Genomic DNA, 26,087 nt, shown 5'->3' on the forward strand with positions numbered 1-26,087 from the left:
CAATTCTTTTTGAAACATAGTGTTTATGTAGCATGATCGTGTGTGTGTGTGTGTGTGTGTGTGTGTGTGTGTGTGTGTGTGTGTGTATGTGTAGGGGAAAGGGTGGTAGTGGAGGTGGTTAATGTATAAATCCAGAAATCCTATCAGATTATGTTTCGGTGCAAATGTATTAAATGTTTTCATGCTCTTTTCCCGTTAATTTTCTAAAAAGCGAATCATGTCAGAAGATATAACTCAAACCTGTCATTATATTCCCAAATATAACTTAGGTTATATTTAGTGCAAAAATAACTTAGGTTTCTACAAATATTTTTGAGCCTTTTAATATACATTACAAATATTTTAGACCAATCACATTTTGTTGTGTGTAACTTATTTACAAAACAAAAATATATTACAATAACATGAATGAAACAGTGAATCTGATCAACAACAAGCTTTGTCACAACCAGATATTTAAAAGGAATGCAAAAATCTGTTGGTCTGATTATGTTAAGAGTTTTGAGATAAATAGGGGTCCAGAATTATAATGTATCTGGAAAAGAGATGAGGGAAATCCCAAATTTAATAAGTTAGGTAAGATTCTTTCTCATTGCTAATTACATAATGTTTAATGATGTTTTAAACTGTGAACATTGATGAATTATCCAAACATGATACAAAGCTAATAGAGTTCTATCATTTCAAAATGTACGTGACATTCACATAATATCCTTTTAATTATTATCATTATATACTGTAGTTCACACAATATCTACAAATGTGAATGAGAAAAAAAAAAACCAGGTCACAGCAACATGTCTCACATTCCAATTTTAAATAAGACAAGCACATACTGGTTCAAACATTATTTCATAATACGTTAATAAATAACACCTAGTTTGTTATGGTTACCTTGACGGTTTACAGCTGTATATTTAAAAGGAGAACATTTTCTGTGAGTTTCACATTGTCAGTAAAGGGTAAAATAAATAATAAATATTTATAATAAAAAAAAAGGAAAGGGAGGAAGAGAAAGAAAGCAAGCAAGCAAGAAAAAAAGAGAGAGATTTCTATACAGAACATGAAGTATTTTTGACATGCTGCTTTTCTGGTACAGTTTGCCACAAGAAAATTAAAATAGGAACAAAAAATGATTGTCTTTTAAAAACAACTTTTGAAAGCTTTTCACCATATTGAGCATGAACCTTTTAAGATTAGCATGGAAATCTTTTTGCCCATCTGCTTTGCATATATATACTATGCACATCATGGATGTGCACACCAAAAGAGATCCCCCTCAAGTCACGGGATGGCAACTGCTGATCCCTCAAAATGAGGAACAGCCAAAACACTGAAGTGCAATCCAACCAGTGTGAAGTCTGCAAAGGTTTCATTCTTACTTTGCTTTCACAGATGTCCCTGCATGAATGTTATTCCTGTAGACCCCCGACTACTTTTAAAACACTAACCCCCACTGTAATAATCCAAGGGATCCAGTTTCAACAGGTGGGGAGGAGAACATGGTCCCTCCAAGCAAATCCTGACCAGCCATCTGACTCGGTCCGGTCCGAAGGTGAGCACAGCTCTCCCGCTCCAACTGCACCTGTCTCGTCACTGGTGTTGTGTTGTTTTCTACTCTCTTACCACAACCACTCACAAAACTAGAGGACAGGGACTCCTTACTAGACACTGGTCCTGATACGTTGTGGTGTGCCAAACTGCTTTACAACCTGTTTCCAGCTAAAAATATTTTCTTGGCTAAGCAAAAGGAAGAGCATGAAGCCTTATGACAAAATGATAAGTTTCTTCCAAATCAGGTTTAGAGTTGAAGTTACGTCCTTAAGACATTTTCTTTAAGCAACTACAGTTTTCTAGGGAGAGGAAGGTAGCAGCCCAACTTTCTGACCAGGAACAAAGATTTCTCTCTCCACAGAGTCCCTGTTTTCTTCAGTCAGCATTTGCACTAATTTTTAGCTTATCCAGGGTTGGCAATCACTGGATTGTAATACAATCACTTCCCACAATTTACATTGTCCTCTTGACCCAAAGACGTATACAGTATTATGCTAAAGACCATTGTAAATTTCCACAAAAATAAAATACTTGGTGGTTGTGTTCCTAAAGTCAATGTAAAGCCATGGCTTTAATGACATCTTTCCAAGAAAATCTAAAAACCATTAGTTAAAATCCACCATGTACTTCTATTATCATAGCTTTTGCTCATTAATCCTATTCTCATACAATGAGATGGGTGTTATGCCTTTGGTGGCCTCTGGTTTCCATTTCCCCACAAAATTCTGAGTCTGCCCCCCAAAGGGCAGGCTGGAATGTAGGAACTCCACAAGGTCCTCTGACTAAAAGTTCCTTCCCTGCTCTGGACCTTTTATGCTGGGGACTTGAGGAAATAAACATCCACATTCCTTATCAATGAGTAATTAATTCACGAGTAATTTAACAGTTTAGTACTGGATACATGTTACTGGAGTTTTTGGTTCACCTGTGAAAACTTCAGAACTGTGACACACACTAAGCATTAGCACAGGTCTGCAGCAGAAATGGAAAAGCTCAAAAACTAATACAAGGGCTTTTGACCTTGGTTTTCAAACTCAGACCAGGCATCATTGAGCTCCATAAAAATCATCTTTGCGTATTGTTCATAGGGTTGCCCAGTAGCCTGTAGAAAAAAGGAAAAAGAACAGCAAAACACATTAGATACTACAGACTGAAATTTTATTTGTATTAAAATTTTCACTGCTAATATGTGGGCTCTAAGTAATTGAAATGTTTTTCTATTAGGCCATTTCTTATTTTATAGCTCACTCTATGTGATCCTAATTATTATAACCTCCCCAAAACTCTCTCCCCTTAGAAATTCACATATGGTGGCTCAGTCTGTTAAGCGTCCAACTCTTGATTTCAGCTCAGGTCATGACCTCATCGTTCGTGAGATCAAGCTCCGCATTGAACATAGTCTATGCTGACAGTGTGGAGCTTGCCGGGGATTCGCTCTCTCTCTCCCTCTCTGCCACTCCCTCGCTCGTGTGTGTGCATTCTCTCTCTCTCTCTCTCTCTCAAAAATAAATAAATAAACTTTATTTAAAAATTGGAAAAAAAAACTAGTCAGTGATAAATCATATACCTAGGGAAAGCCCTCCCATTCCATTATTGTAATATATAGTTTAATTTCTTCTCTTGCTTCATAAAGTATAACTATTTGTTTAAATACTTGATGTTAGCCCATGGACTTTATCATTTAAATGGACTAATAACCAGAAAATTGAGAGTATAATGTTTTAATACATGGTCATAAGCTAATGAAATAAGGAGCAGAGAAGTGCTCTTCCAGGGCGGATCATACTCACTTTATCTGGGTGCACCACCAGCACAGCCTTCCTGTATACCTTTTTCACCTGCTCAGGTGTTACCAGGTCAGCCATGCCAACTGGTTTCCACTTGGTCTCCCCAGCCCACAACACAGTGTGCATCGTGGACAGAAGTGCTCTGATATTTCTCTCTTTACCTTCAATCCATTCCAGAATCTGTAAACGCAGAGGGAATTAGGAAATAGAAATGTTTTCAAGTCCCTAAGGTCTCCACTTAGCCTCTGGAAATGGCTTCTGCCCCAACAACATTAACCACATGGGGCACTGTGCATGTTCCAAGCTGTTTTCTCTACCTAGGATAATTTTTCACCTCCTACCTTGGGTTGCCTGTTAACCCTTCATCATCCTTTAAAAGCCTGCTCAGGAATTTCATACCATTTGCCTTTGAGAGCTTGAATCCCTTCCTCTCTACCCCACCCCAGAGTTAATCTCACTCCTAAAGCATGAACTCCATGGGGGCACAGACCGTGTCCATTTTGGTCTCTGCTATCTGCCTCTGTCTGGTATAGTATCTGGCACACACACACTAAATAAATATCCCGGTGGGGGGGGGGATTTCTCTGGGCTAATCCCTGAAACATGTTTCTATCTTAATATGTGCTAAATTTTATCATAATCACCCGTGTGTGTGTGTTTTTCCTTGCCATTAGGCAGAGCTGTTTGAGAAAAGGTACTGTTTCTTACCAAGACTATAACTCAAGAGACAAATAACATGACTGCTTCAAAATACAGCTTTAAAAGAAAACTCAAAAACTGTTAAATGAATTAATCCAAGTAGTAATATGAATGTTCACAGTTTGAGTCTTCTCAGGTTGCACAAATGAGGTGATTAAGTTGAAGGGTTTATAAGAACACACCAGCACTTAGCACATAGTAGGAGCTCAGTGTGTATGTTGGTGAATGAATGGTTTAGCCAAGGTTAATAATGCCTACTCTCCCAAGCAACTAAATACCATGTACCAACTAAACAACCGAGCATCATTTAAAAGACATAAACTATTTTCTTCCATAGAAAAAACTGTCAGAGTTTGCCTAGTGAACAAATGTTGTCAAGATGGAGCACAGAGCTTTGGAAGAAACAGAAAGTCTCAGTAGTGTTACATGAAGCAAAAAGTAAATGCAAACCAAGGATCCTATATTGTATTCAAAAGAGAATCTAAGAATCTATGTATCCTTCACAAATGTTCAAATCTGTCTGGAAATATGTTACATTTTTTCAAAATGTGTAAGATGGACTGGCTGTGCTAGTCCTGGTTTTGGAAACCCTTTAATGCGGTAACAGATTAGAGCCCCATCTCCCAGTTCATTCTGGCATCAGCATACTTAGTATTTTGTCACATAGGAATTCAACCTCTCCGTCTGTCAAGAACATTCCAATTCTCTTGATCTTTACAAAAACTCTTCCACTACCTCACACAATACATCCACATAATGAAACCACCCTTTTCTTTCCAAGCTAAACTGGGAGTAGCTGGTTGGCAAATCTTTTTTAATGGGGAAATATTCTTTTTTCCGCAAATCCAATCTTACCTAGACTTCTAGAATCAAAACAGATAAAAGTAGAACTGCTCTGGCTGAAAGTGGATGGAGGGAAGCAGTGAGGAAGCTGGGAACCAGGAACACTGAAGGCTCCATACCCATAACCTTGTCACAGGACTTTTTCACACAGAATAATCACCCTGGGGCAGGAGCTCACACACCTTTAATTTCTCAGGATCCATTTCCTTAGCCATTTCTTCCTTTCTCATCTCAGCTATTGTTCGAGGCCCCTTTTTGTCTTTGTGTGCATTGAAACCTTGACCAGAAAGTAGGTCTTCAAAGTCAGCTGCTTTTTGTTTCCCTTCTGCAATATAAGTTTTAAAAAGAAATCATTATTGTCTCTACTCTTAAACATAAAATCATATCACCTCATAACACTTAAGAGTCTTCAAGGTGCTTTCACATATATTAATCCTCTTACACTTAACCCAATGAGTAGGGTATGAGACTGTCATGCCCATTTGGCAGATGAGGAAAATGAAGCTTGAAGAACCTAAGAGATTTTTCCAGAATCATATACCATATCCACAGCAAAGCTAGAACTCAAGGCTGGATTGTTACAGTAAATCCAACTCCATAACACCATTTCCACCATATCATCTTTTTATAGCTGAAAATACTCATGGTGCACCCCCACCCCACCCACCCCAGTTATACAACTAGTTAGTATCAGTGATGGAACTAACACTGGGTTTTGGTACTTGAAGTCCACGGATGCCACCACTTTCCTGACCATGCCCAGTTCTAGTCCTACCCACTGACAGCTCTAGCCCATCATACTGCTCTTTTCCTCCAAGTCTGGCCGTGGCCTCACAGTCTTTCTCAATGTTTGGAGAGGCAGCCTAGCTTGATGGCAAATAGCAAAGTCTCTATAGCTGGACTCCCCAGGCTTGAATTACACTTATCAGCAGTGGGACCCTGGGGCAAGTTACTTATTATCCTCCGGCCTCAATTTCCTCATCTGTAAAACAGGGATGGTGTTAACAATACTACTTACCTCACAGGGTTGTTGTAAGAATTGAGAAGTTAACATTTTCAGGAGTTTAGAACAGTGCCTGATTATTTAAATGTTTATTAAATTAAAACAAAACAGAACCGAAGCACAGCAGTCCATGCTTGTCAATGCCCATCAACCAAAGTTGACATCTGGATTGAAAGCCATTTGCCATCTCTATACCGTAAGACGTTCTGGACACACACCCACACATGCACACACTAAATGCAAGTGCTCTGAGATGAGGGAATCTGCCTGTCTTGTTCACTTCCATAATTCCCAAAGTTTTCTACACTTAAGATGCTACAAAAATATCTGCCGACTGCTGACAATTACCCTACATCTAATCAAAATAAAAATAGAGGGGGAGCCACAAGACTCTATGGAACTGTGCAAGCAATACCCATCGTGAACCAAAGAACAAACGTGATGTTACATATTCCCAGCAAAAGAGTCCCTGTCATGTTATTATTTTGAGAAGGTACCTGTGTCGTATCAAGTAGAGTGTGGCAGTTAAGAGGAGGGGTTCTGGAGCTGAATTGCCTGGGTTCAAATCTTGGTTCTGTCACTTACAGCTGTGTGGGTTTAAGAAATTACTTCATTTATCTCTGTCACAGATTCTTCATCTACAACATGGAGTTGGTTTTGAAGATTATATGAAATAATGCGTGAAACTACTTAGAACAGCACCTGACATACAGCAAGCACTCAACGTTAGCTACAGTTACTAGAAAAAGTAGAATTTCCTTTTCCATGTTCTACAGAGAGAAAGGCCTGTTTCTTCACCACGCCCCTAAAGACTCAGCTCTTGAGTATTGACCAAATCAATTGAGATGGGAAATATAACAGGACTTTTGACAAACTCAAATTTAACCATTGCTGCTATGCAAAATACAGTATTTTTTTTACTTGTTACCAAGAATCCCATTCAAAAAAAAGAAAAAAGAAGAGACTGAATCCTACCCAGAGTACCCTCTAGCCTTAGCTGTTGGCCCATTTTGTGTTCTTTTAACTTTCTTCTCAGAAGAGAGGAAAAAACCATGTAGGAAACCCAGTGATCTGAAACATCTGCCAACCAGAGCATAAGCAAGATAAATGTCCCAAGACATACACCCTCCTCTGATGAGGATCCAAGGGCAAATGTGAACACAGAGCTTACAAGGCTCCCAACCTTTCTCCTCTCCCCCTCTTCCAAAGGAATAACAGCTTCAAGATCCAGCCGCTCCACCACTCACATCCATTCAGTATTCGTTTAGTGCTTATTGCACGCCAAGCCCTCAGCTAGGTGCTAATGATCACATGACACCATACCTGCTCTCCATCAGCGGTCAGTGTGGAAAGAGACAGACAAGTGCACTAGCCTAAGTCACAAAATGATGTGATGAGTGTCAAGAGCATGGTAAACCCAGGTGCTTCAGGCACAGAGTGGGAGGGAGGGATCCTGTTGTATCTCTACAATGAAAGATGGACTCAGAAAATACTGGAATTGTTTTCTGTCTCCTTCTTCAGGCACACATACAGGTAGCATGACAACACAGGCTACCCTATAGTCAGGCTACACGCCATCACCCTTACCCAAATTAGCTGATCCTTTCCCACGTTCATTCTGCCCCCCAGGCACGGCCGAGAAGCTCACATTGTAGTTGGGTCGGTTCTGGGGAGAGGAGTGGGGCATGCTGGGCTGTGGCTTGGACTGTGTCTGCTGCCAGTTGTAGCCACCTCCCTGCTGCCACCCTCCACCCATAGGCTGTGGAGATGCCTTCTGCGGTGAGCTGAGAGGCGCAAATCCTCCACCCAGTCCAGTTGGTGTGGTGGGTTTGCTGGCAAAGGAAGAACTACCTATGGAAACAGAGAGAGAGAGAGAGAGAGGAATGCTGTTTTGAGTAACCTCTAGTTCTATGTCCCAAGTTTTTGTTTTCAGTGACTTTAGTGGAAATTACCTTGACTGATGGCACAATTAACCTTCCTAATAATTAAAGGAATTGCAGGCATATATTTCCTTGAATCCCCACAGTGATGTTTCTAGGTGTATATTAATAACCCCATCTTTTTCTTCAGATATACAAACCGCAGTTCAGAGCAGCTGAGTGATTTTCTCTAAGTCACACAGCCAGCAGTGGCAGAACTGGGACTTGAATCCAAGTCTTGGACTCCAAGCCAGAAAAGCCCTGTCTTTTCCCACACTGCCATGTCTCCTCTCCTTCCCACCTTATAAGCACATTCTATTTCTCACTGGGAAAAAAAAAATAACAACTACCGAATTGACAAGAAGAGAGAATAAAAGAAAATACATTCATTCATCAAGGCACTACTTAAACTTCAATGATCATGATTAATCATTGTTTGTTGTAAGTACAAACATGGTTAGTGCCCGTGAGTAAACAAAGATGTTTTGAAAATTCACAAGTAGGTTTCAATTTCACACTTCTTGCATTTCATTGCAGGGGTATAAACACAGCCAGCACTATGGCAACTTTGAACTGGGCAAAGGATCTTACTCAAGCTTTAAAAAAATGATTATCACTTTGTGCCAGGAATTTAAGTAGAATTCTGATTCCACAATCTCCTAACTTTCAAGTACTCACTGCATTCATGCTGGGCTGTTTCCAAAATACAAAGACCAACAGTGTCTTGTGTTTAAAGAGGTAAAATGAGAAACTGAAATGTGGTGATCTCTAGGAAGCCTTTCGTGCACCAAACCCAAAGTAACAGTGATAATAAAATAACTAATATGCATGTACAAAATACTTTTGTGTCTATTACTTCCTTCAGTCTATACAACACTCTTAGGGAGGTAGGTAGTACTACTGACCCCACTCTAAAAATGAGGAAATCCAAAGTTCAGAGAAGTTTCCTGACTTGCTCATGATCTAGTTAACGGAGCTGAGTCTTGACTATAGGCATCCTTCCTCCAAATGTCATGCTCATTTGCTGCACCCATAATCCCTAATTCCTCCCCAAATCTCTGAGCCTGTCACTACAATTTATCCCTTACCATCTCTTCTTTCTAGAGATCTCTCCCTTTACTTTGATCTGGGGCTCCTCCTTCTTTCCCCAGTGGGAATGCTGTATAATGGACCCTGGAACTTGGAGTCAATCTGAGTTTGAGTCTCAGCTTTATCACCCATTCATGCACATACTTATTCATCCATTCGTACATTCACTCATCAGTATTTACAGAGCATCTGTGTGCCATATAAAGTACTGGGCATTGGGAATATGGTCTATGGAGAATCCCTGCTCTTCCGGAGCTCAGTGAAAAAACTTCACCTCCTTGAGTCTCAGTTTCATTTGTAAAACCAGAACTACATCTATGTTACAGGTATACCATAAAGACACAAAGGCTATATGAATATATTTCACAAACCATGAATTAAGCAAATTAAGAGACATTATACATTATAATATAATGCAAGTTCATATGCCCAGAATACACTGAAACATCATAAGGGCTTAATAAATACTTGGTAACAGGAAAAGGTGACGACAGAAGCTCTGAGGCTTGGCATTGCCCCCTGTCAGTGCATAACTTAGCATGAAGCGTCTCTTCATGAGGACCTGGGCCCTCCTGCCAACAGCACATCAACATACACCTTAGGCTGGGTATTCATTCTGCACTGGAATTTCATTTTACAGTCTAAGGATGCTTACTATCTTCCTTCTGATATATATACATTATTTAATTAAATAAATATGGAAACGCCTAAACACTAAAAAAAAAACTTCCTTATTCCCATTACACTGCCATTTATTCATTCATTTATAAAACACTATCGAACATCCTTCACACGCTAGGCTGCAGACACGGTGGTGAAAAGACAAATGCAGATCCTGTTCTCAAGGGGCTCGTCAACATTGTAGGACTTTCTGATGCCCACTCTTCCAGAATCTTCTCTTCCCATGTTCAGAAATTTAATTTTTAATGCTACCGGAGCAGGGAACTGACAAAAATGCAAAGCAGCTGCTAAACCCAGAGGCCACTGCTATCCTCATTAAAAGCTACAGCAGTTGGTTATCAGCTGTGGTTGGGCATTACCATCACCTGGGGAGCTTTTAAAACTCCCTATATTCAGGCCACCGCCAGACCAATTAGATCAGAATGTCTATGGGAGGAACTAAGGCACTGCTGTATGGAACAGAATTGTTCAATGTGAAAACACCTTTAGGAGAAGGACACTGTCTTTTGTCTTTTCTGAACTGCTGCTATGTAATTTGGAAGTTTGATTTTAATCTTCAAAGCAACTGCCTAGGTGTCAAAAATTCTGGCTTGTAGCCCTGCTTATACACCTGTTCACTGTGTGGCTTTAGGAAAGTCACTTAAGTTTCCTAAGTTACGTGACTTGAAACATGCAGGAATTTAGGAAACTAGTTTTCCCAGCGACTGTAAGAATTAATTACATTTCGGGGCGCCTGGGTGGCGCAGTCGGTTAAGCGTCCGACTTCAGCCAGGTCACGATCTCGCGGTCCGGGAGTTCGAGCCCCGCGTCAGGCTCTGGGCTGATGGCTCAGAGCCTGGAGCCTGTTTCCGATTCTGTGTCTCCCTCTTTCTCTGCCCCTCCCCCGTTCATGCTCTGTCTCTCTCTGTCCCAAAAATAAATAAACATTGAAAAAAAATTAAAAAAAAAAAAAAGAATTAATTACATTTCAAAAATGACAAAGAATTCCTGAACTCCTCCCAACAGGTTGGTTGTTGTAGTGATATGGGTGTCGCTATTCTGAAATTTTTGTTGTGTGGCAATTAATGTTGTTGAGATCCAGGGAAATGGAAAATACATATGTGGAAAAGGGCAAGGCAAAGGAGCCCCCTGTGTATTGGATGGGATTATATATGTAGCTATATCCACGCATCTCCTATCTCTATCTAGCTACTGAAAGGCAGAGCAATGACTCCCACCCCAGTACCAATGAACACACTTAGTGCACAGATCCTAGTTTCCGAATATCATTCTCCACAAAAAGGAACAAGGATTCCTTGGGGAATGACTGATTCTAGGACTGGGGAGAAAACATTTCACAACAAGCCTAGAACATCTTGTGCCATTAAGAAAGAAAGTTTTCAAAAAATGATGAACTTGAGTGAAAAGAACACAGAATCCAGAAAAAAGGAGGGGATTTCACAAACCAAACCAAATCTTAGACATGAACATTAGAGAAAATAATGACAGTAATGAATCAAAAAAGAATCTATTAGGCCATTCTGATGAGAGACAGAGAGAAAGAAAAGGAAATTTTTTTTTACAGTGCCAATTAATATATGTAGAAAGAAGGGAAGAATCAGAAAAATCACAATTCTGCAACCATTGCAGTAATAACTGCTTCAGGCAAGAATCATTAATGACTGCTAAAACCAGTAGCTAAATCAGATAGAGAATAGAATATTCTCATATAGGGTAGTCGCAAATTATCTCCTCCAGCTAACTCATCAATTACAAAGGGAAAAAATAATAACATTATGATAAAGAAGCCTGGCAGATACCCTCTTAGGGAAGTGATCAAAGTTAATACCAAACCTAAATTGAGACTTTCTCAACTGGCCTCTATCCTTCAAGGATCAATGTCATGAAAGGCAAAAAAAAAAAAAAAAAAAAAAAAGGCAAAGGAATGATTCCAGATTAAAGTTGCCTAAAATGACATGATGTCTAAATGCAAGATGTGATGCTGGATTTTTAAAAGGAACTTCCTATAAAGATCATCTCTTCAGAGAGGCCTTTCCTAACCACCTGATACCTGAAATAACACCCCAGGCCATCTATCACTCACCATCCCTCTCTGCTTTTTTTCTTTCATAGCACTTAGCACAGGGCTTAGGAGTGTGAGCTCCAGAGCCAGACATCATGGTGCTGAAAACCCATGACTCGGGAGTGTGACCTAATTGTTTGTGCCCCAGTTTCCTCATCATCTGCAAAATGAGGATAACAGTCTCTACTTCAAAAGATTATTGGGGGGTGGTGCCTGCGTGGCTCAGCTCGTTAAGCATCCAACTCTTGATTTTGGCTCAGGACATGATCTCACAGTTCATGAGTTCGAGCCCCACATCAGGCTTTGTGCTGACAGCATGGAGCCTGCTTGGGATTCTCTCTCTCCCTCTCTCTCTGCCCCTCCCCCTGCCTTCCTCTCATGCGTGTGCTTTCTCTCTCTCTCTCCTCTCTCTCTCTCTCTCTCTCAAAATAAACTTAAAACAATTGTTTTAAAGATTATTCAGGGTAGGGGCACCTGGGTGGCTCAGTTGGTTAAGTGTCTGACTTCAGCTCAGGTCATGATCTCATAGTTCATGAGTTCGAGCCCTGCATCGGGCTCTATGTTGTCAATGCAGAGCCTGCTTCAGACCCTCTGTCCCCCTCTCTCTTTGCCCCTCCCTGACTTGTGTTTGCTCGCTCGCTCTCTCTCTCTCTCAAAAAAAAGATTATTAAAAAAAAGATTATTGGGGAGATTAAATGAAATGTAAAACACTTAAAATAGTGCCTGGCACACAGTAAAGCCCCAATAAACATTAATTGTTATTTTTATTTGACATTATATCACATATTTATTCATTTACTATTTCATTCCTCTTCTAGAATATAAGCTTTAGGAAAGCAGGAATGTTGTTTTGGTTTTTCTTGTTTGGTTGGTTTTTATTAAGACAATGTTAACACACAGAAGGCACTTAGTAAATAGTTGTGGAATGAATAAAAAAATGAACAGTGAATAAGATTTTATTTGAAGTAGAATTTCACCTGTTATTATTTTAAAATTTGAAACTTACATTAAGAAGGAAGAGAAAGGAAAAGGAGAGAAAGGAAAATGATTTTAAGAGTTATTAAAAGAAAAAACAATTCTAAAGAGGGCATGATGGAAGGTTAAGACTCCAATACAATTACTGGCAAAAATGGAGTCACGTTCTTATTCCCTTAAGACAATTTAGCTCTAAATGCCTCATAAGGGCTCTCTTGAGAATCTAAACTATCAATATGGCCAATTCAAAACTGTGTGTGAGGGCTATCTCCACCCCCTTATTTAACTCTGCACTGCACGGAGAAGAAAGGAAAAAGGACGAAGAAAAGGTTTCATAATATGCTAGTCCAACAAGCTGTTCCTTGAAAAAAGGTTCCTTGGTGAGATAGATGAGAACCCTACAAACTGTATCCTTTTGGGGAACCTCACCAAGAACAGGTACGCTCAGACGTTTTTGCAATAATCCAAGTCCACAGAACTTAGCAACTTAGCGCTTCCAAAATCACTTGCTCATGGAACACTTATCCCTCAAAAATGATCAACATATGATGAAAAACACTTTGAGAATTCTATACAGAGTCTATTTTCTGTATGGAATTTTATAAACTAAGCAGAGAGCACTGTAGTCAGTGGAGAGAAGAGGGATGCCAGTGTGAGGATCTCAGGAGGAACATTACAGGAAGGCCTGTGCATGGCTGGCCCTATACGTCACAAATCTATACGACTGGCCTCTTCTCTCAGCATTTCCGTACACATTCATTACCTTTGCTGTAGCCAAACTGTGTTGTGAGGTACTCCTGGAAGTTCTGGCTGTACTCATGCTACTAAACCAAAATTAGGCACTGGACAAACTATTTTATAGGGGTTAGTTCCAACCCAGTACTTGGGGCCTGTTTCCTTTTTTTAAAAAGCCAGTCTCAGGTTTTAGAGCGTTGCTTAAGAATACGTACTATTCTAGGTCCCAGGTAACAATATCAGCTTGTTGTAACACCAAAGATTTAGATGTGAGGCTTTGTAGCCATAAGTAAATGTTACTAATATCTTAACCTGTTGAGTTCATACCTAGAGTCCCAAGGTCAGCAAAAGGATCCAGAGTCTGCGGTTTGTTTTGATGCGTGGGCGTGCCATGCGAGGATCCTGTTGGGCTGGTGGCAGCTGACTTGCTTCCCATTCCAAAGCTTCCTGAAAAGGAAATAAAATCATTGAAAATGAGTTAGTTGTCAGAGGCTGAATTCTGGAATTCAGAAATCCAGGGCTACTGCTCATTTTACCTCTTAGGGGAAATTAGGACAGGGTTTGCAAAGATGTTACAAGTTGCTAGTGAGTAGTGGCCTGGAGCAGGGACAGGGAACAGAGGAGGCATATGTCATTTCCTAACCATCCCTGCAAACTACTACATCCAATGTTAACCTCTCATCTCACCTGACTCCATTATTTCCTCTGGGATTTGGAGTCAGGCCTGGCTTTTGGCATGTTGCTTAACTTCTCTGAGCTTCAACATTTTCTCCTTGGTTAAATTAAAGAAACAGCAACCGCTCCAAAAAGTTGCTGTGATAAACATATAGTGTGTGTGTGTGTGTGTGTTAACCCGCACAGCATTGGAAATGCAATCACATGAAGATGGCTCTCAAGAAATACCATACTAGCCATGAGAAAGAGAATTTATTTATTACAGACAAATTCAGCCCTAAAACAAACCCTTTGTTGAGAAAGACTATTCAGGGGCACCTAGGTGGCTCAGTTGGTTGAGCGCCAACTTTGGCTCAGGTCATGATCTTGTGGTTCATGGGTTCGAGTCCTACATCAGGCTCTGTGCTGACAGCTCAGAGCCTGGAACCTGCTTTGGATTCTGTGTCTCCCTCTCTCCCTGCGCCTCCCCCACTCATACTCTGTCTGTCTGTGTCTGTCTGTCTGTCTCTCTCTCTCACTCACTCAAAAATAAAATAAACATAAAAAATTTTTAAAAAAAGAAAGAAGACTATTCAGATTATTCAGTACCTACTCTATGCCAGAAAATTTCATATGAACTATTTCACTTATACAGGGGTGCCTGGGTGGCTCAGTTGGTTGTGCATCCGATTCTCGATTTTGATTAGGTCATGATCCCAGGATTGTTGGATTGAGCCCCACATCAGGCTCCGCACTGAGCATGGAGCCTGCTTAAGATTCTCTCTCTTTCTCCCTCTGACCCCCCAAGCCTCTCTCTTTCTCTCTTTAAAATTAAAAAAAAATGTATATTAGAAAAAACATGTAGCTGTGTGGGACAAGAATTATAAACCCTATTTTATGGATTTAAAAAACAGAGGTTCAGGCTTATAAAAAAATCCAAGTGTCGCTAAGTGGTTGAGTTAGCTGTATACCCAGATTTGTCTAATTCTATTGTCAAGACAGACATTCAGCAAATGAAACTGAGAATAGTTATAAATAATGTATAAAACACACTATTGTCATGCCATCAAAGGCAGTGTGAAAACCTCCATGAGAATGTAAGTCTTTAGGAAATTACATAGGTGAGCTATATGATACTCTATAAGTACTCATTATAGCCTCAGTGAAGGATTATGCTTTAGCAGTTGGCTAAATATGCACAAAAATAACCTGTTGACTTTTACCTGGTTTGGTATGCCAATCCCAACCTCCCGAAACATCTGGCTGAATGTTCACAGCAGGTGTACTAGACGCTGCAGAAGAAATGGGGAGAAGAGAAAGAATCGTCACAAAATAACTGAGAACCCACTTTTCGGAGTTCACACAGATAAATACTGTCCCTTCCATGAAGCCTGCATGAACTGCCATGGCCCCACATGATTCATCTCCTTCTGAGCGCTCCAAACATTTTGCAATATTGATATCTTTGGGTCTCCATGTATGGTTACTTACGTGACAGTTGGTAGAACCCATATACTCTTTGTTACTCTTCCTTCTTTGGCTTACCTATATTTTACTTCCATCCACACTTCGAATTATAACTGTGCATATGTCTGTCTCCATTAAATTGTTAGCTCCTTGAAGGCAAGAACTATCTTATTCACCTTTGTGTGTCCCACCTCTACATTTAACACAAAGTCAGTGGCCAATAAGAAAAGATGAAAAGAAACTTAAGCTCAATTTGCCTTAAGCTGGTATTAATAAGTGTAGGAGAGCCATGATCAGCTTAGAACTGAAATTTTGTTTTCTCCTCTGCTGTGACTGAACAAAGAATGATGAGTCAGTCAGAACATGTGCTGAGCAACTATACATCATCCACCATGCTGCTGTCAGAGAGAGTCTACTGTCACTCAAAACAAATTTACTGCAGCTTCAAAAGAAATCATGCTGGCCCCTCTCAAAATTCCAAATGCAGGATTTAAAAGAAATGTTCAGCTACAAAGAATCAGGTATATTAGAGGAATACACATTGGTAGAGTAAGTTTTTTCTGAACCTATAAAATCCAAATAAGAAACAAGGTCCCATAAGAAAGAATTTATTTCTAAGGCATCTGTAGGTTCTGTCCATAAAATCAGTGGGTAAAATGCAAACATTAAACTTACATGGCAAATAGTACTAAACACACACACACACACACACACACACACACACACACACACGCACACACACACCCCACCACCACCAGAGCACCAAAATTAGCACTACCAAGTCTTGTATTTGTCTGTACAAGACTTCTTGTACTTTCCCATCATTAAGTTAAAAAGAACATGTCCTTATCAGCCATAAGAGTTCTTTCCTTTCTATTTCTCTTCTACCATAGTAACCCACAAAAAATGTGATAGAAATCAAACAATTTCACTAACACTTGCTATTTAATTTCTTTAATTTCTGATTGTAGTCTTATATTCAACTAGGATGTATAAATAGTTGTTAGAACCCCAACTTTGTTACTAATCAAGCCCACAAATCTTTATGACCATCTACCATATGCAAGGCACCATACAAGGGAACAGAGAACTAAAAGACATTGTCCTCAAGAAATTTAAAATCTGTTGAAGATATAGGAATATACAAATGGAAAGGTAATTACCTAACACTTTCAATCTCTATTTTGCTTTTAATTATGGTTATTTACTTTCTATTCCACACTATGCCCCAAGTGATTGTTCTCTTCAGAGTAGATGTTCAATAAATATCTGTAGAACTCAAAGGCAGGAAGTATTTCTTGATTTTCAGAAGAGATCAGTGGTACCTTATAGAAGTCAGAGGTGGGCAATTTGACCTCCTAATATGACATCTGAGTCTGACCTATATGTTATCCTGTATGAAGATAATGCAACTGACCCGCTAACAGTGGAATAATTGTTTTTTCCAGAAAGGATAGTGGAAAATTCCTTTCAGTCTGGCATGACACAGGACAAAACAAGAAGTATAGCAGCAAAACAAAGAGGTACTAACTGGCTTCGAGTGGGTGATAAACATCTTCTAACCAATTAACAAAAAACAGAGAGAGAACTGAGTCCAGAATTGTCATGCTGAACTATGAACATCCATACCTATGGGGACACAAAAGATAGTATCCTTATGAAAATAATAAGTTCAAAGTATTAAAGTCAGGAACATACATAACCTTATTAACACTATCACTAACTATGTCTCAAAGAGACTTAGGAAAAAAATGAGTTAATTCATTTTATATTTACATATTATATGGTAAGATAGATAACATCTACTGTGTACCAATAATTCTTCTAGGCACTAGTGAAGCATTAATGAACAAAACAAACTAAACTCCTTGCCTTTATGAGCTCATATTCTAGTGGGGAGAGATGGGAAACAAAAAAAGAAACAAAACATGTAAGTAAATTATTGAGGATTTTGGAAGTTGATCAATACAGCAGAAAGGAAAATCTTGAGTCCGGGCACAGGGATGAGTTGTGATATGAAATGGAGCAGTCAGAGTAGACCCCACTGAGAAGGTGCCAGGTGAGAAAGATCAAAGGAGGTGAAGAAATTCATCACACCAATGCCTGGGGAAGAGGGGACAGCCGGTACAACAGCAAGAAGACAGTATGGCTGGAATGGAGAGGGCAAGAGGAGGGGATATGGGTCACACCACTCAGGTCAAAAGCACATAGGGCCATAAAGGCCATCTAAGGACTCTAACTTCCATGCTGAGTGGCATAAAGACGCATTTTCAGCACAGCAATGACATGACTTACATTTTAAATAAGTGATCAAAAACAATAGGTTTAACCTCTATCCCTGCATCTTTCATCCCAAAGTAACCAGCTTCCAATCAGGAGATTCTCTTCAGTGGGAACTATTTAAGGGTGAGAGGTGAATTTCTTGTATGTTATCTGGTGGACCCACTTCAAATAGTTTGAGATTTAAGACCAATTGGAAATCACCCACAAAGAAAGTTATTCCTGGAATGAGTTCTCATGTTTAGTGAAGTTAGAGTTTGACCAAAGTTGTACAATTCATCTTCTGTTTACGTTTGCATGGCTTCCAAGAAGTCAAGCTGATGACTAGACTGAATTCACCAGGCGAGCTCCTTCCACAAGATGCCTTCCACAGGACCTCACCCTCCAGGTTGAGGCCAGTACTGTTCCATAGCCTTCAACATCAGGTATAAGCTACAATTCTCTAGCTCAAAGTCATTTGCCCTCCACTTAAAGAGCTCCAGTTTTAATCAGAGTTACCTAAATGATACCCTTTTGCACTTACAAGTAGATACCAGAGAAATATAAAGTGGGCTTCACATGGAATTCAAAATTTTCTAGTGGTCACATCAAAAAAGATTTTAAAAAAACACTGATGGAATTAATTTTAATACATTTTATTTAACCCAATATAGTCAAAATATTATCTTCTGTGATCAATATGAAAATATTAATGATATTCTACATTCTTTTTTTGTACTACGTTTTGAAACCTGGTGTGTATTTTATACCTAGAGAGCATTTAAAATCAGACTAGCGGGGCGCCTGGGTGGCGCAGTCGGTTAAGCGTCCGACTTCAGCCAGGTCACGATCTCGCGGTCCGTGAGTTCGAGCCCCGCGTCAGGCTCTGGGCTGATGGCTCAGAGCCTGGAGCCCGTTTCCGATTCTGTGTCTCCCTCTCTCTCTGCCCCTCCCCCGTTCATGCTCTGTCTCTCTCTGTCCCAAAAATAAATAAACGTTGAAAAAAAAAATTAAAAAAAAAAAAAAAAGAAAAAAAAATAAAATCAGACTAGCCACATTTCATGTGCTCAAGATATCCCAGAGCTTTTAAAATATTAATGTAACTACTTTATGGGGGAAGGGAAGGGGAAAAAAATAGTTACAAACAAGAGGGAGGGAGGCAAACCATAAGAGACTCTTAAATACAGTGAACAAACTGATGGTTGATGGGGGGTCAGGAGAGAGGGGAAATGGGTTATGGACATTGAGGAGGGCACTTGTTGGGATAAGCACTGGGTGTTGTATGTAAGCGATGAATCACAGGAATCTACCCCTAAAACCAAGAGCACACTGTATATACACTGTATGTTAGCCAACCTGACAATAAATTATATTTTTAAAAGATAAAATAAAATAAAATAAAAAACTTTTATCCATGGTAAAAAAAAAATGATTAAATTCTAATTGTTCAAATCCAGTGTCTACAATATGTTCTGCAACCATTCGAAGGCTATTAAAACTAACCTGTTTATTGATACTACTTTGGACTTCAATGTCCATACGGATTTAATTTAAGCAGGAGTTGTTGGTATTTTGCATGGGCACAGAGTGAGGCAGCAGAGTTGAGAAAAATATATATCACCCTGGGAATTAAGAGATAAAAGTTCTGGTATATTTTCTATTTTTAACTAGATACTTCATCCTAAGGAAGTCAATAGTTATCTGTCTCAGTATCTTTCTCTAAAATGAATAAAAATATTTGATCTACTGAGTTCAGAGGGTTGTGAGTTTTCTTTGTAAAGGTATCTAAAGATACCAATAATATTTCCCTCCCAAACATACCATCTTTTGACAGGCTGCTTTAAACAAGTGTGTTTTCTCTCCTTTCTTTTGCAAAAATTATAGGCCTACACATTTCATTTTGAATTTAAATAGAATGATTGTATTCTGAAAAATAAAATAAAATGTTAACTTAATTGTTAATTTCCAAAAGAGAGGGGCGCCTGGGTGCCTCAGCTGGGTAAGCGTCTGACTTGGGCTCGGGTCATGATCTTGTGGTTCGTGGGTTCAAGCCCCATGTTGGGCTCTGTGCTGACAGCTCAGAGCCTGGAGCCTGCTTTGGATTCTGTGTCTCCTTCTCTCTGCCCCTCCCCCCACTTGTGTGTGTTCTCTCTCTCTCAAAAATAAAGAAACATTACAAAAATTTTTTAAAGAAAAAAAAAGAGAGATGCATTATATAGGCTTCCCCAAACAAAATAAAACAAACACCTACTGGATGCTTTTATATCTGAGAACCTATTGTTATTTTGTGGAAAACTATGTTCCACAGAACACAATATAAAATATGTTCTTACCATGCACTGTAGGTGAAGGACTTCTTGTAGGCTGAAGAAAGGGGTCACTGGAAGCACTAGATGTGGTCAGAAAAGAACCCAGCAAATCCTGACCTGATGGTTTAGAAGGTGCTCCAAATGGGTCAAAGGTGGCACCTAGAAAAAAAAAAGGAAAAATGTGTTTCTTTGTCCTGTGAGTTCATTCATTCAATAAATATTCCAGAGCTGCCACTATTGCCAGGCCTTAGGCCAAATATTTGAAAAACTGGGATGAAGCTTGCATTCTGGGCTGCTCCACAGGCCCATCTTATCCTTAAAACTTCCTCCAGGGCCAACAATGGAACCTAAGGATTTTTGACCTCAGGAAGAATCCCATCTTTGTGGACGAAGGAGGACTGTAGATTTATCCATTGGAAGATCCGTCAACACTATAAATGAGGGCTTCTTGGGCCCTCCATAAGTGGCAAAACCATGTTTGGACCAAAGGAGATGCCCAATGAATAAACCGTGCTTATATTCAATAAATTAATGGACAAATACCAGGCAGGAGGGGTTTGCTATTAAGGTGAACATTAGAAAACCTCACTGACCAGGCTTTGCTTAGTATTATGTTTTTAGTGGTCTTTGGCTCACTTGAAAGTGAAAAAGAGGAGAAATGAGTGTTGCTATGTAACTCAAATGCTGTTCCCAAAACACTGCCTCTCAATAACTTGCTAGAAACTAGATGCAGATTTAGAGAAGTGAGGACAAGTTTGTGAATATACTAAGAAGACTAGAACAAAGCCAGCAGCTGAGATCTCTGGCAACAACACAATAAAACTAATATTGTATCATTTCTTAGGGTTTACATTGCCTTTCATAAAAAAATACTTCAGCTGATTCTCAGTCTCTCCCTATCACACAGTAGTATTATCTTCATTCTATAGACAGTGAAACTGAGGTTCAGAAAGCCAAGTCAATCAATATATCCAGCTTCAATTTCATTATCTACAACCTGAGGCACAGATTTAACTAATGTCTCTCAAAGATCCCTTCTAGCTCTGACACCAGAACATAACTATCTTCATGGGACTGTGATGAATTAAATAAAGTCACACAAGGTACATGGTCTTGAAACATGACTGAGTACTATGATAGTCTGGATCTTGCAGATTTTTCTTCCCTGACACCTTTAATTCACTGTGGTGAGTAAGAACTGGATAAAAGGAAGCCAAATATAGAAGAAACAGCCTGGGATTCAGGGCACCAGGATACCACCGTGGCTCCATCAATAACTAATGTAGGAGTTTGAGCCTCAGCAACCACATTCCAGGATTTTAAGACTCACTCTTACAAAGAATGCCTTCAACTGAACTACTTACTACAAATCAAGACCACCCAGAGCCTTCTGAGAACTGAAGGATTAGCTTGGGAAAGGAAGTCCCCGCAGATTACCACATGAGTGAAGAGTTGAGACATTTCTCTTTACTCTTCCTAATATGATGTCATCTTGGTTAATAGTGATATCAGGTAAGAAGGGGCAGCTAAAATGCTTAGCCATCTACTGTGTTTTGCAAATTTCAAAAAATTGCAGATGATTAGTCACAAGAAAGGTCAAGTCTGCAGTAATGAGCAGAGTGAAGCTGAACCACATGGGCACCAACTGGCAAGGGCTCATCTGCTACAGTCAGCTGTGCGGCTGGCATGAATCCCTTAAATATATCTTGAGGTAACCAAGTACTCCCTTGCATAACCAAAGTGGATTTAGAAAATTACAGTTCCAGGAAGACATTACAGAAAAACTAAGAGGGAGCTCTCAAGTCAAATGGCCCAGTTTTGGACCCTGGCCTCACCAATGATTAGCCTTATAAATGTATGCTACTAATTTGACCCTAAGCCTCCATTTCCTCAACTATAAATATAGGGATGGGGTGCCTGGTAGCTCAGAGGTTAAGTGTCTGGCTCTTGACTTCAGCTCACATCATGATCTCACAGTTCATGAGTTCAGCTCCACGTTGGGCTCTCAACTGACAGCACAGAACCTGCTTGGGATTCTCTCTCTCTGCCCCTCCCCCAGCTTGTGTGCTCTATTTCTCTCTCTCTCAAAATAAATAAATAAACTTTAAAAAATAGGGATAATAAAAGCACCTAACTGCCAGATTTTTATAATAACTGAATCCGTGTTTAGTGTTAAATTCCATGTTTGGCAAATAGTAAGTAGCCCACAAATATTAGCTGTTATTATTAGTAAGAATTCATCAATCTACATCTCCAATAAGAAGTAACTAAAGCAGCTCAGAGATTGAAGCTTTGGAGGAAAACAAACAAACAAACAAACAAAAAAACCAAAGAAAGGGCGAAGAGCTCAAATATTCACTCTTATACTGTCCTACCAAAATGGACATTTCCCCATTAACTGAAAACAGAGACCTCTAAGGGACTTTCAGGGAGACCAGAAAAGTCTAGCTTATTAGGAAAGTTCAATTCTACCTGCTTCACCCAAAGGTTCCAATTCAAAATTGAGAGGTTTAGTGTAATATGGAAAAAATTACCTTCTCCCACTCTTAGGGTTGGAGATGCAGAGGTGGAGGGGGCAGAGCGGCGTGGTGTCGACTGGGTAGATGCAGGTCCACTCGGATGAAACACGTCTTCCACCCCTGACTGTCCAGCCTGGGCAGCCCCCGCCGCACCTCCACCTCCAAACAGGTCACTCAGCAGTTCAGAATTAGTGGGAGGAGCCACTGGCGGAGAGAAGTTCTTACTCACTGCAGATCCTTCTAGACCCAGAAGGTCCACATCTTCAGGGGGTGGAGGGGCAGCTGGCTCCTGCTGCTTTTTGCTGGGCTTTTTAGCTCCATGCTGTTTGTCACCACTAGCATTGGCATGTGGACTGGAAAGGGTCAGAAGTTCATCATCCGATTGCTCACTTTCTGGATTCACTAGGGCAGCATGGTCCTCCTCACAGAATGATTTTTCCGATTTCTGATCTAAGGAAGGCCAATATGCCAATAAATAGTTAGTTACTGGTCCCAGCATTACTGATTTTTGTGAGTTAGAGTTGGTACATAACTGTGAAAGAGAGAGGCAGCAGCCCTGAGCAAACAATGCTCTCAGACCCTTACCAATAGAAAACTGCTGGATGTATTTCCCATCATCCAATCACCTTTTGTTGAGCAGCTGAGAGGCAGTATCGTGGAGCAGGGAAAAGCAGGAAGTCTGGAGCCAGACAGGCTGGGTTTGAATCCCAGCTCTAATTACTGGCTCTGTGACACTGAGAAAGTTACTTTACTTCTCTGTGCCTTGGTTTCCTCCTCAGCAAAATGGGGGTAACCAATAGTACCTAACTCCAATGGCTATGGTGAGAACTACATGAGATGATAAACAGAAAGTGTTCAGATCAATATTAAGTAGTACCTAAGTGTTTATGATTATGATTATCATCTTCCGGGTACTCTTCTAGGTGCTTTGAAAAAAAGTCCCATAATTTCTTAATCCTTTGCTGATTCCTCTTTTTTTTTTTTTTTTTTTTTTTTTCATGTGGCCTGCAGCCAAAAGCAAGGCCTTCCTCCCACAGTCAGGAGTAGAAGCCAACCACACACCTAACCAGTGAATAGCCACAGAGATTCTGCTCAGGATGGTCCCTATACCATCCTGGACGGCGATACATTCAGCATAAAGTGGGCAGCAGGGAAGAGGTCTCTTCTGGGGAAGGGATGGAGAGGCTGATGGGTGACTTTCCAGGCCCTCCTTGAGACAGATCCTTCAAGGAAACTTGGTTATTTAATGTTAGGTAGACCCACATTCTAAATCAAGGGCAGATCCACATCCCTAATTCCCGATTCTGAAATGCAAAAAGCTATGAAAAGGGAAAGGTTTCCCTAAGTCTGGAACAAATTTGGCTGGTGGAAAAATCTGACCAGAACTGATACGTACATATGTATAGTCTTCATTTATCTCACCCAAAGTGATTATTTTTACATGTTTCACTGTGGAAACATTAATACGCTCCATTACAAGTTGTCTGAGATGCCGCTGGGGATGCTGAGTAATATACCATTTATATCCCATATCGCCTAAAATTAAAAAACTTTTGCATTCCTGAAATACTTCTGTGAAGTTCAGATAAGAAATTGTGCATTTCTGCTAAAACCTATTTCAGAGCCTACTAACAGGAATGACTTCTAAATTACTACAATGTCAGTGGAGAGGAAAAAGTGAAGTTTAATTAAAAGCCCTTATGTGAGGAAGGGAAGATGTAGGGGACCTGTTACTGGGGGAAACTGGGGAGTCAACCTGTTATCTAGATTTCACTGGGTTTTCCAATTTTTTTATGTTATTGGTCCCATTTCCCAGGAGGAAATTCCCTGAGCTCTTGAATGTCTACCCCTACCCTGACTCCCACAGCTCCCACCTATCACCCTGGCTTCAGCCATCCCTCTGAGTTCCCATTTCCCAGGAGGAAATTCTGAAAGTAAGGCTTTTAATTCAAAGGAATTTTGTGAACTTTTTTTTTTTTCACGAAACATGGAAAATTCCATAGGCAACAGGAATACTGTCTCATGTTCGCACAGTGAAGAAAGGTCAACCAGAAAACTCTAACCAGAGCGTTGTCAAAGCTATTTTCCTACCCTTTCTTACAGAAAGTCCTTACGATTCAATTCTACATTCAATCTTGCAGTTAACCTCAGCAAACTCTATAGCAAGGAGGCAAATGTGTATGGATAGAATGCCATTGCCAGTCTACTGATGGCAGCAATCTGAAGTGTTATGTTGGAGAGATTCTAAAAACATGTCCAGGTTTGGTGGAAAAGGAAACTATGATTGAGACCAATTTTTGCCATGGCTGTTAAAGCATGTAGCAGAGACATATGGGCAAAGTATCCCCAAAGTATTTCTGCACCAGGAGAAGCTTAGATCTGCCCTCCTAGTGGCGAGATCCCTCTGGGGGAAATGCCAGATTTTATATTTTCAGGATATGTACTCAAGGGCAGGAGATAGAGTCTTATGTTAATTTGTGTGTCAGCAGCATAAAGGGAAATCCTAGAAAATATCACATTGATTCATAAGTCCAGGAAAGATGTAATCCAAAAGACAGCATAGAAAGAAAAGGTAGAATTCAGCTTTAAATGGCCTTTTACATCAGTCTAAGAGTATCCATGAAGTTCAAAGTAGAGAGGTAATTTCAAACGGCCTGATTTGAAAAAAGAATGAGCAGGGAGGGTGTAAAGTAAGGAAGAACAGGGATGACTTCTAAATGCTTCTTTTTTTGAAGCTGCTTTGAGAACAAACCATGTTTACAGAATCACCACATGACTTAAGTATCTAACCACGTAACTTAGAGAAATGCTTAGAAGTACCTTGCCAACAGAGAGAGGAAAAGAAGCCACCTTGCCCAAAATGCCTGGGGTTGTCCGGAGGGATATCTATTGGAGCCTGTCCTGCAAGAGAAAAGGCCATGCAGCATCAATGAAATAGGAAATAAGTCAAAGTGATAATAACACAGAGGCTTTGTCCTGAAAACAAAACCACCAGGTGACTCATACCTCCTAAGACCAGAGTTTCTTGATGTTCCTGGTGAGAAGAGAAGAGGATGCTGGGATTGACATCTTTCGTGCAGTAATGTTCCCATGGTGGGGTTAAGTCTATCACTTTGTCGTGGGGCTGTAGTTCTATATCTAGAGTCACCTGAAATAGCTGAGGATATTTTTCTGGTACATCACATGCGTCCAATTCAGGTCTAAATAGCAATTTAAAAGAAGAAGATCAGTGAAAAACAATGGATCCAGTATGATGTTCAGCACAGAAACCATTGTAGGTTGACTCAGGTTAACCCTAAGACTCATTTCTAGGGAAAAATCAATCACTAACCAGATAAGGTACTTTACTCTTCTGGCCTCACTAGAGGAAAGGGGGAGAATAATAAGTACAACTAAAGAATTTGGATATTACTGCATATAAAAACATGTTAGGAAGTAGGGCAATAGATCCAGCCAGTATGCCCAGGCAAGGCTAAATTAGTTGCTAACATAGTGAGATAGTCCCCAGCTGCCACCCTGAGCTCTTGAATGT

General features: G+C 40.0%; 1 protein-coding gene across 4 annotated transcripts in view; it reads right to left on the minus strand.

Moving 5' to 3' along the window:
• Positions 1-307: 307 nt before the first annotated feature.
• The window catches only part of DNAJC6 (DnaJ heat shock protein family (Hsp40) member C6), a 148,740-nt gene continuing 122,960 nt past the window's right edge, over positions 308-26,087 (minus strand). For 3 of the 4 annotated variants that reach the window (XM_047084990.1, XM_047084987.1, XM_047084989.1), the window contains exons 10-19: positions 25,562-25,755; positions 25,376-25,456; positions 22,571-23,005; positions 20,061-20,195; positions 15,225-15,293; positions 13,675-13,794; positions 7,474-7,737; positions 5,066-5,208; positions 3,345-3,521; positions 308-2,656 (exon numbers count right to left, since the gene is read on the minus strand). In XM_047084990.1, the coding sequence (XP_046940946.1) occupies positions 2,555-2,656; positions 3,345-3,521; positions 5,066-5,208; positions 7,474-7,737; positions 13,675-13,794; positions 15,225-15,293; positions 20,061-20,195; positions 22,571-23,005; positions 25,376-25,456; positions 25,562-25,755 (1,720 nt within the window). In that variant the 3' untranslated portion in view covers positions 308-2,554. The remainder of the gene's footprint in view (positions 2,657-3,344; positions 3,522-5,065; positions 5,209-7,473; positions 7,738-13,674; positions 13,795-15,224; positions 15,294-20,060; positions 20,196-22,570; positions 23,006-25,375; positions 25,457-25,561; positions 25,756-26,087) is intronic. The other variant, XM_047084988.1, reaches the window with a different exon arrangement.

This window comes from Lynx rufus, unplaced genomic scaffold, assembly GCF_022079265.1.
Source record: "Lynx rufus isolate CCGP_SWC_20201006 ecotype Redwood Valley unplaced genomic scaffold, mLynRuf1.p SCAF_2, whole genome shotgun sequence".
NCBI classification, from domain to species: Eukaryota; Metazoa; Chordata; class Mammalia; order Carnivora; family Felidae; genus Lynx; species Lynx rufus.